Genomic DNA, 11,758 nt, shown 5'->3' on the forward strand with positions numbered 1-11,758 from the left:
AGCTCAGCTTGTCAGGCTTGTGTAGTAAGCTCTTTACCCACCAAGACATCATGCCAGCTCTTTTATCATCTGAAAGATCATATTTCACTTCTGGGTATTGACGGTTATAAGTCACTTATTAGGGTTAGTTAAATTCTTTGAAGAGGATCTGTAGCTCTTTTCTCTGGTTACTTTTAAGCTTTTCTTGCTAAACCTTGTTTTCAGTAATTTTCTGCAAGCATGAGGACACATGTTGAAACACCAGAATTCATACAAAAAGGCAGGCAGGTGTGCCCAGGTAGTGGAGAATTTAAGGTGGTGTATGCCTTTAATCCCAACACTTGGGAGGCAAAGGCAAGCAGATCTCTGTGAGTTTGAGGCCAGCCTGGTCTACAAAGCGTGTTCCAGGACAGCCAGGGCTACACAGAAAAATCCTGTCTCAAAAAACCAGAGGGGGAGTGGCAGGTGTAGCAGCACAGGTTTGTCAGTCCAGCACTGCAGAGCAGAAACAGGAGAATCCCTGAGGCTATAAACCCTAGGCCCCAGTGAGGAACCCTATCTCAAAAGACAAAGTAAACAGCTTCTAAGAAATGATACTTGAGGCTAACCTCTGGCACATGTGTGCACATACAAATGCATACATGTATGCACATATACACACTTGTTCGGTACTTTTTAAAACCGGTAAAGGCAAAAACTTACTAAGTAGAAGTTTTTAAAGTATGAAGGCAGTTTTTTTTTCTTCCAGAAAGAGAAAGCAAAACTTGTTAAAAATAATGGGGGGTGGGGTGGGTGGAAATAAATCACAACAGTGGTGTGGCCGGAGAGATGCCTCAGTGGTTAAGAATGCTTGGTATTTTTCCAGAAGACCCAAGTTTGGCTCCCAGCACCTATATCCAGTGGCTAACAAGTGCCTCAGCATTGATGCCAGGGGATCTAGTGCTTTCCTTGGGCAACTGGAATGGACACACATGCATATACACACGAGTGGGTTTTTTTTTTTTTTTTTGGTTTTTCGAGACAGGGTTTCTCTGTGGAGCCTGTCCTGGAACTAGCCCTTGTAGACCAGGTAAACCTCGAACTCACAGAAATCCGCCTGCCTCTGCCTCCCGAGTACTGGGATTAAAGGAGTGTGCCACCACGGCCCGGTAATTAAAAATAATGAGAATTTTTAAAATATGCATTTTTCAGTTACAGAAAATTAAAATATGCAAGGCAGCAGTGGCGCACACCTTTAATCCCAGCACTTGGGAGGCAGAGGCAGGTGGATCTCTGTGAGTTTAAGGCCAGCCTGGTCTTCCGACCAAGTTCCAGGACAGCCAGGGCTACACAGAAAAACCACGACTCAAAAAATAGAACAGTATGTGTGTGTGTGTGTTGTAATAATCCAAACAACATGAAAACAAGATTAGAACATATATAAACAAAATATACAACTTCTCTTGTGCACACAAGAAAAAACATTTTAGTAATACATGTTTCGGGGCTAGAGATATGGTTCAGTGGCCAAGAATACTGGATGCTTTTCCAGAGGCCCAGGATTCAATTTCTAGCACCCACAGGGCAGTTCATAACTGTCTATATCTCCAGTTTCAGAGGCTCCAACACCCTCCTACAGACAAACATGCAGGCAAAATATCAATGCACATAAGATAAAAAAATTTTAAATGTTTCAAGAAATTTCAAAGGCAACCATCAAATAGACCAAACACTCTGACCATAATACAATTAAGCTTAAAATAACAAAGAGAACCAAAAAGCTCCACAGAGCTGAAAATTAAGCAATATATTTAAATGTGAAGGCTTATATGTCAAACCCATTTTGGGGCATGAAGGCAAAATCCGAAACAAAATTTTAGCAAACCAATCCAAAAAAAATAAGTAAAACAAAACAGTAGGGGGAAAGAGGAGAACTTTGAGACTGTAACAGTTTGGGAGGAAGAGGGAAGGAGAATAAAGGATATTCACAGGGCTAGATATGGCTCAGTGGTTAAATTACTAGCTGCTCTTCCAGAGGACCCAGGTTTGATTCCCAGTACCAACTAATGGCTCACAACCATGTATAACCCCAGTTCTATCCTTTGCTAGTTTCTGCAGGCAGTGATGTACACACATAATGCTCGTGTACACACACGTGCGCGCGCACACACACACGGTAAGACATAGTCAAAGACTTCTTATCTGGGATCTTTAAATATCATATAAATGGTAAACATAGCTTCCCTCTGAGACCAGAGATAACAGATATTCCACCAACTTTAGCTTTTTCACCTACATAAAGCCCTGGGTTCAATATCCATTGCCACCACCACACTACCAGAAACTGGAAAACAGCCAACGCTGACAGGAAACAGCAGGCTCACTTTCTGTACGACATATACTGGATACTTGAATGGAAAAAAGCAGAACTTCTTCAAAAACATTATTAAGCTAGTAAGGGGTAGGCAGGCTGGCGATGGTTCAGAGGTTAAGAGCACTTGTTTCTGCAGAGAACTTCAGTTCTAGTCCCAGCACCCACACAGCAGCTCATAACTAGCTGTACCTCCAGTTCCAAGGGATCTGATGCCCTCCTCTGTCCTCAGAGGGCTCTAAGCACAAAACACATATGCAGACAAAACACATGCATATAAAAAATTTAAAAATAAATTCTTTGTGGGGTTTGATTACTTCAGCGGTAGAGCATGTGGTTAGCATGCTAGAGAGACCCTGGGTTCAATTTCCAGAGCTTGAGAAAACAAAAATGTTCTCAGTAAAGCCAGGGAAAATGCACATCTTAACTCCAAGTGGTAACAACCCAACTGTCCAAGGGCTATGTAAGTTGTGGTTTATTCAGACAACACTGCAACAGAAGCCAGTAAGCAACATTTCTGCTCAATACAAACAACTCTCAAAAACATGTTTAGTGAAAGACACCAAATAGTAAGGAATATGTTGAGTAATTCCATTTACATGATCTTAAAAAGTAAAAAAGGAAATGTCAACGAGGACATCTGCTAAGACTGCAAAGAATAAATACCTAATAGCTGGGGAGAGTTACTTCTGGAGGACAGAAAGGAGGTGTGTTTTGTGGGTTTTTTTGTTTTGTTTTTGGTTTTTTTTTTTTTTTGGACCTTGGAAGTGATTCATGACAATATGCTTAGCTACTTTCTTTTGTGTATCTGCAACTTTTAAAAGCTCAAAAATAAGCAAGGGACAGTTGGGTCCAAATTTCAGTTGGTAGAGTATGTGCCTAGTATGGTCATGGTCCCAGGTTCCAACCCCACCACAGTATAAACCGGGCCTGGTGGCACACTTGTTAACTCCAGCAAAGGAAGTAGAAGCAAGAGAAAAGTCAAAGGTTAAACTGAGCGTGGTGTTGCACACTTTTAAACCCAGTAATGGGGAGGCAGAGGAAGGCGATTTCTGTTAAGTTCAAGGCCAGCCTGGTCTACAAAGGAACTCCAGGCCAGATAGGGATACACACTGACACTTGGATTCTTTATTTAAAAAAAAAAAAAAAAGTGCTGTGGAGTATTATTTTTAACTAGGCAAAGGTGTGTTGAATTTGATTCTGCTGCCTTTGTTTACAATGCAAAGATGTGCTACATTTGTTTAACTATGCTGCTGTTTCACCTTGCCAACCTAAGGCACCTGATTGGTCTAATTAAAAAACTGAAGTAGCTAAGCACGAGAGGGATAGGCAGGACTGGTGGGCAGAGAGAATAAATGCAGAAATCTGAGTTCTATCTGGAGGAGAGACCAAGGTAGAAAGAAAGGGAGATGCCCAGGGCCAGCCAGTCAGCAGATACAGAGCAGGACATACAGAAAGAAAAGTAAAAATCCAGGGAAAATGTAGATGAAGAGAAACAGTTTAATTTAAGTTAAAGAAAAAAGCTAAACAGAAACGAGCATAAGCTAAGGTTGAACACTCATAACTAATGAGAATCCATGTCAGCTCCGTGGGAGCTGGTTGGTGGTCCAAAAGAAAAAAAAAAATCCAGTACAAAAAAGTCAAGGTTATCCTCTGCTACACAGGAAGTTCAAGTCCAGTTTGGGCTGAGACCTGGGGTGGGGGAAGGAGCAGCACTGAGATGATCCAAAGGTAAAGACACTTGCTCCTGAGTATAATAATACCCAGGGATCCATGTGCTGAAAGAGAACTGATTCCTGCCCCCCTCCACACACACGTGCACACGCATGCACACAGGTGCACCAGAGCGCTCTCTCAGAAAATGTCAAAACAACAACAGACTTGCGAAAAGCCCCGCTAGCGAGGCCAGCAAGTGAGTGGGCACCTTGACATGTGATTTCCACATTCTTCCCTCATGAGATCCTCACAGTAGGTTCAAATAAGGAGCATTGCATCAGTAAACGAAGTATTACATCTCGTCCGCTAACTTTTAACTCCGAGTAATTCGGTAGGTAGGAATACTTGTTTCTCTTTAAGACAACTCACATATAGAGCTTCCCAAGTGGAGAGTGCCCTTGTAACAGACACTGGATTGCTACCATCAATAACTCTTCAAACCAATCTGATTCAAGACTGCTTTGTTCTCCAAAGCAGGTCCAAGGGATCGGAGACTACTGAAGTTGGCCTATCCCTCTTCTACACAGCCTTGCCCTGGTTAAAAGCACACAATACTAATTTTGGACAGTGACATTTAAGGAGTCTCTTGCCAGCAAACTGGGAAATGTTTCTTCGCCACAAAGGGAGACACACAAGACAACTTTCTCCTCTGGACATTACCATCTTCAGAAAAGTGAGTCTCAGGAAGGCAGAGTAAAAAGGTCGCTGGTGAGCTGCTCAATTAACTAGCTTTACAGCTATCCCATGCCAAACTTTAACTTCTGTCTGAACCTCAATTTTACTAATTACACAGCTCACTGACCAAGATTTATAAATACATCCTGAGCCGGCAGCCTTTTCCCTGAATAAAGCCACACCGCCAACTCTGATACAACCACCTCACAGTGAATAATGCTGTAATGTGTGTCTGTATGTATGTGTGTGTGTGTGTGTGTTAGAACACAAAGATAAAACAAGCTTACTATAAAAGAGTTTGCACTTTATGAAAAAAAACACTGAAAGGTTTTTATAATCAATGGAAAAATATAAAATGGCAAAGTTCCATAATATAATCACATGATAGAGTTGTTGAGGTTGGTGTGTATCAGTTCATAATATAATTTGCATGGATTTACAGAAACATAGAGCCAGACACATTAGTAAAGAAAAGCAGTGGACTTAGAATAAAACAGACAGACTCATGCCCTGGCCAGACTGTATGACCATCAAACCCTGGAATCTACTGGATTCACTTTTTGGGAGGTAGTGAGAATACCTATTTCACCAGACTAAACTGGTGTGGGGAGCATCGCTCACTTGGTACAGTATTTTCCCTAATTTCAGTTACCTGATGCTGTCAATGAAATCCTGAAAACACATGCAAGTGCATTTGGACAGCAGGAAGCAACAGATGCATGCAGCTTCCACTACTGCATCATTTGGCATCCTGCACAGAACCAATAAGCAGTTAGTACTACTAGACAAATAATAAAGGAATAGTCAGCTTTCTAAGCTTCCTATTTTAAAACAGATTACAGGGCCTGGAGAGATGACTCCGTAGTTAACAGCACTGCTGCTCTTCCAGAGGACACAGGTTCAATCCCGAGCATCCAGAGTGACTCACGACCACCCAGTTCCCAAAGATCTGGAACCCTAATCTGGCATCTTCGAGTGCAAGTATGAACAAGGTATAGATATACATTCAGGCAAAAACATACATACACATACAGTAATAGCAATAATAATTAAAGCAAATACAGTTTAAGACAACCTCATTTAAATAATAAAAAACAGCTGGAGATACAAATCAGGGCAAAATACTTTTCTAGCATTCTTTTAGGTCTTAATATTCATTTCTCACCAGAAAAAAAAATTACTTCTCAGCTGGCCATGGTAGCATGCCTTTAATCTCATTACTTGGACGGCCAGAAACAGATCTCTGTGAGTTTGAGGCCAGCCTGGTCTACATAGCAAGGTTCCAGGCCAGTCAAAACTATATAGTGGAAACCCGTCGAGAGAAAGACAGACAGACAGAAGAAAAAAAAAGACAAAAACTCACTTCTCAAAACTACAACACTTCAAGATGGTTTTAAAAAAATTATTCCCTCAGCAAAAGTAATTATTTGTTGTACTTGATACATCCCTATCTGAATGCACCTACATGGTCTACTTTTCAATTTAAGCTATAAATCAAGGTACAGTATACTAAACTCAATTAAGCTTTGAAGTAATCTAGTTTATCACACTAAAAAACAACATGAAAATCAAATTAGAAGCAATTTAGAATTCTCTTCTCAACTGGCCCTTCCATGGCAACTGCAATCTAAGAGATTAGCTCTTACCTTTAGTCACACAGAAAAGTTATTTTCTGTAAGTAATTCAGTTTAAGAGAATTAAAAATAAGTGCTGATACCAGTTTCAATGTGCAGAATGTGCCACTTTTGCAAAGCTCCTATACATCATATATCTGGAAATGTAAACATCACCAAAATTTTTTCCAGGTTTCCCCGAATGAGATAATTTCAGACTATTTTGTTTTGTTTTGTTATGTTTTTAAAATCTAGACATAAGTATGCACCACCTACACAAATTTTCTCCTGATGATTTAAAGAGGATAAAATGCAAACTGGATATGGTGGCACGTGCTGGTACTCCTAGCATTCAGCAGCCTGAGTCAGGACTATCATAAGATTTAGGCCAGTCTGAAACACAAAGTAATAGTAACAACACCCTACATCTAAAATAAGCAAGAAATGTGAAATTGGCTAAGCAGTGGTGACACACACCTTTAATTCCAGCACTCAACTAAAGAGGTGCAAAAGCAGGCAGAATCTCTGTGAGTTCGAAGCCAGTCTGGTCTACAGAATGAGTTTCAGGGCAGTCAGGGCTACACAGAGAAACCCTGTCTTTTAAAAGAACAAAAACAAAACACCAGGCGATGGTAACACATACTTTTAATCCCAGCACTCCGGGAGGCAGAAGAAACAGGTGGATCTCTGTGAGTTCGAGGTCAGCCTGGTCTACAAAGCGAGTTTCAGGACAGGCTGCAAAGCTACACAGAGAAACCCTGTCTCAAAAAAAAAAAAAAAAAAAAAAAAGATAAAACCCTAAGAATTCAGTAATAGTGAGTAAAGAATGTTGAAAAGTTATATTTGATCTTCCAAAGTCAAAACATTAACAGATAAGTTAAAAATGTGACCTTTATATTTGGAAAGTTACATAACCTTTCACATATTAATGCCAATAGTTCAAAAGCATATTAGCCTTTTTAAAAAAGTGACCAGATCAACCAACAAACTGATATACAGACTGAACACAGAATACTGCACCACGGCAAAGAGGGTGGGTAACGTATGCAACTGATTTTCAGGCATAGCAGGGACACAGTAACGAGAACAGAACAAATGAGCCATCCTTTCTCCACAGGGTGCTGGACACTATGCCACTGAGCTACAACCCATGTGTGAAAGCAAATTCTAAATATTCAGAATGCTGATGCTGAGTGCAGGTAAATTTCATGAGCGCTGTTTGCACAATTTTGCGTTTTTGCAAGCTTGGGGTCATTTCTAATACAATTTGAACTGAAGAAAAATGTTAACAAGGGGAAAAAATAGCATTCAAAATTGTGCTTTAAAAAAAAAAAAAGGCCACCCCCCACCCCCACAAAAAAAATCCACAAAACTAGGGCTCATGTCAACAACTTGAAGCAAGACTATGGGATAGGCGGTAGCACTGCAATATATTCAGCTGTGCTGACAACGTGCAGGACCAGCCGTGAGCAGTTGAGCACACCTGTGCACAAGAACTATAAAGGGGCTTACAAAGGTAGCAATCAATTTTCTAGCAGCCACATCAGAGCACAAAGAAACTGAAAAGTAATGTAAATGCATTTTAATTAGTCAATGCATTAATATAAAAGTTGATATACTTTAAATTTTCATACTGAGTCTTCACATTCTACTGAATATGTTACTTCACAGCGCATCGCAATTCAGAAGCTACAGTTTCACAGGAAAATGCCCGACTGGCATTTTATTTCATAAAATAAACTTTTCAAAGCAAATTCAGAAAATGAAGCTTCTTCAGAGTTTGTTTTCCCAGTCAATGAGATGCCTCAGTGGATAAAAGCATTGTTGCCAGGCCTGATCAATTGAGTTTGTTCTACAGGACCTACACAAAGTAGAGAAGTGATTCCCACACTTTCTCCTTTGACTGCCACAAGTGGGTCTCAATACACAAAATAAATAAATGAATGTACTCTTACAAATATTTTAAAGAGGGCCTGGAGAAATGGCTCTGATTGAGAGCACTTCCAGCTCTTCCCAAGGGCCTGAGTCTGGAGCCCCGCATGCACATCAGGTGGCTCACATTCAGTCACTTGCAACTCCAGCTTGATTAATTAAGAGAATTAATCCAACAACCTCTTTTGGCCTCCAAGGGTACACATATGCCTTATATTCAACAAAGATACATATGCAAACATAAAAATAAAAAATAAACCTTTTAAAATATTTCAAGGATTTTTTTTCAAAATTGCAAATATACACTTCAATGAAGAATTCTTTCCTCAACCATGTAAGGCATGTAGCAAACGGGATTCCACGTCACTGGTGGCCGGTCACACCATGTATGACTGCTCAATTTTGGATGGGAATGAAATAAATCCCTTCTACAAAAGAGGACCGGATTGGTAAGACTCGGTGAGTTCCTCTGTTGCCAGCAGTGTTTTTAAGCATAGCTGTAACAGAAGCAGTACCCTGATAGACTCCGACAGTCCACACCACCTTCCAGTCTTTCCACCTTGGTTGCTGTACTTGCGCTTCCTGGACACTGCGCTCAAAAGACTGCTTTCAGATGGAGCAGAGCAATTAAGTTCTGGCTTCAGACGCTTCAACGTCCATAGTAAAGGGAACAGTTTGGGCACAAGAACAAATCCTGCGGTTTCTAAGTGGGACTTCAAACACAAGAGAACTTGCCCTGGGATTTATGAAAGGAAATGCCCCGAGCAGAGGGAGGTGGTTTAAAAAAAAAACAGGTGTAAGAGATTAATTTAGTCACCACCAAGCAACAGTAAAGATTCGCCAATCAATAATTCTGTGCCAAGCAACCTGATCAGATCAGGGATTTGGCCAGAATCCCTCTGGCTAATCTCAATAAGGGCCTTCTCAAAGACATCCTGATTTAAGCCATTCTCATCTAAATTAAGGCTTTAGCAATCCTTTGCCTAACAGCAAGTACAAATTACACACGTGAATAAAATTCTGCCAGTCAGCAAAAAATAAAGACCACTTGAAAAGATGACAGTGTGAATGAATACAGTTCCAAGGAAATGAAGTTTCCATAAAACACCATTTTAAAAGCCTTTTGCAAAAAATGTTTCTTACTTTGTTTAGCAAGACTTTTCAACTCACCAGTGTGGCTAACAATCAAAATGAATCCCTGTAACAACAAACCCTGATAATGGTATTTTCCCCTGGAGACCTGTTAATGGGTTCTTTAAAACTGGTGAATCCTGTGCTGCGAATTCACTAATGCCTGAGGTTTCTCACACCACTGGGAAGTGAGGCTGAGTATGAACAATGGTTTTTGACACCCTGACCCATTATGTCCCACCTAATATATAAAACTCAATTTCCCTACCCCCAACCTCTTACCTGCTTTATGTAGCTGTTTCCACAAGACAGCTTATCCGGGATCACAGATACCGCCTACTTACTGCGTGGAGGGTAAAATAACCTAAAAGTTCACGTATATGAACATCAGCTATTTTCCACTTAACACTTAACATCTTTTCCTCCACCTCAGTCAAAAAGTTTTAAGCAGGATGTATACAAAGGTTTTCTTGAGCTGTTCCACCAGGAGGATTTTTCCTCATTAGATTTCTTCTACCCAAAGACATATTTACATATTCTGTAGAAATGGATACATCCTAAACTAGGGTTTTACTCACAAAGTTCTCAGGTAATCCCTATTTAATCAAACGCAATCTCTGACGTTAGCTCAACATGCAGAAAGCCACGGTAGTTTTTAAATACTACGAGCAGGCACTAAGAAATAAACTACACCAGAAACACGCATTCCAGCCCAATGGCTCAAGCACTAATTCGAGAAAGCAGGTAAACAAAGTCCCACATCTCCCTCGGCGACAGAGGGTTCGGTGAGGCTAGGTGCAGAGCACGCCGCAGTACGCGGTCCACACCCGCTTCTTCTAGCGCCCTGAACTCCCCGCCAACCACCAGGGACCCCCGCCACTTCACCAGGGCAAGCAGAGATGTAAACAGGGATGACCTCTGGTGCAGAGCAACCCGTGGGATTCTGACCCCGGGAAAGTACTCCTGAAAGGCTTTTCCGATGTGTTGGCGGGGACCTCCCCTAAAGGCTCATCGTTCGTGGGAGCAGGAAAGCCCGGCTTCCTAGTTTGCCAGACTTGAGCAAACGGCTGGGAGGCAGTGGAGGGCGCAGGGCGTCCCGCTGTCCCGGCGGCGTCTCCCCGGCATCTCGGCCGCTCGCCAGGGCTGGAGCCGCATCCCCGCTGCCAGGTCCACCTGGCCAACCAAGGCTGCGAGCCGGCTGCCAGGTGCGAGCCCGAAGCCGAGGCCCCGCGACCGCTGCGGGGACCAGGGACAGCGCGCCGGCCGCCCCCATTTAGAGAGCCACTGAGCCGCAAGGCGCACGGCCGAGGCGCGCACCGTCCCGAGGGAGGGAGGGCGCGCGGTGCGGTGTCCCTGAGGATGCGGCGGCGCCGCCGGCGGGTAGGGGGCTGGGGCGGCCCCGCAGCCCCAACGCCTTTCATTTGGCCTCTGCGGCGACGGAGGCAGCCCGACCTCGGCGCTAAGCTCTGCGCCAAGCTGAGGCGCGCGGGCGGGGGGCTGAGGCCGGCAACCCTCAGCAGCGCCGAACCTCGCGACGCGCCCCCGCCCGCGGACCCACGCCCGCCCGCAGGCCGTGCTCCCCGGTGGCCGGAGGACACACCGCTCCGGCACTCGCCCGGTCCTCACCTCGATGTAGCCAGCCAGTGCCGCGGCGGGTGCCGTAAGCCCAAGCAGCAGCAGGACAAGAAGCTTGCCGGTGGCCGCAGCGGCCGCGGTCCCAGTGGCCGCCATCCCTCTCCGGGTAGCTGTGGCGCTGGACGCTCCCGCTCTCACGCGCGGTCAGACCAGAGCGCTCTTCGCACCGCGACCCAGAAGCATCTGAAGCCCGTTCGCCGCCGCCCCGGGGGGTTTTACACCGACCGGAACTGACTTCACAAAACCACACCCCTCTTCAGCAGGGCCCAATACGAATCCGCATAACTGGCCTAAGATGCCGCCCATTGCTCAGCCCAGATCCAATCAGGGCATGGACGCGCCCGCTCCCCTCCCCGCCCAGCGCGCGCCCCCGCATGGCCCCGCCCCCACCCGCGGCCAGCCCCGCCCCCGCTCCGGACCCGGGGCAGGGGGGCGCACGAGTGTTCCCGGGGCGGACTGTGGGTTGCTGCTCCTAGGGCAGGAGGCTCCCGTGCGGTTATCAGTCGGTGTGGCTCTGCTTCATCCGCCCTCAGCCTCGGGATTCGGGCAAGCCCCACTCCCCCACCCCGGCGGGGTATTTTCCATATTCCTTTGGGTACCGCCCTCTTTGGGGGGGTTCTGGAAAATGTTTTAATTAAAAACAGGATGAATTGTTGGGAGTCCAGGACGGTTTACAGAGGACCATCCCCGAGGCCCGGGAGAATGAAAGCCAGCGTTCTGATCTCCC

General features: G+C 44.3%; 1 protein-coding gene across 4 annotated transcripts in view; it reads right to left on the reverse strand.

Moving 5' to 3' along the window:
- Aplp2 (amyloid beta precursor like protein 2) overlaps positions 1-11,229 on the reverse strand; it is a 64,646-nt gene extending 53,417 nt beyond the window's left edge. For 3 of the 4 annotated variants that reach the window (XM_057766387.1, XM_057766386.1, XM_057766384.1), the window contains exon 1: positions 11,023-11,229. In XM_057766387.1, the coding sequence (XP_057622370.1) occupies positions 11,023-11,127 (105 nt within the window). In that variant the 5' untranslated portion in view covers positions 11,128-11,229. The remainder of the gene's footprint in view (positions 1-11,022) is intronic. The other variant, XM_057766385.1, reaches the window with a different exon arrangement.
- Between the last annotated feature and the right edge of the window lie 529 nt (positions 11,230-11,758).

Source organism: Chionomys nivalis, chromosome 4 (genome assembly GCF_950005125.1).
Source record: "Chionomys nivalis chromosome 4, mChiNiv1.1, whole genome shotgun sequence".
NCBI classification, from domain to species: domain Eukaryota; kingdom Metazoa; phylum Chordata; class Mammalia; order Rodentia; family Cricetidae; genus Chionomys; species Chionomys nivalis.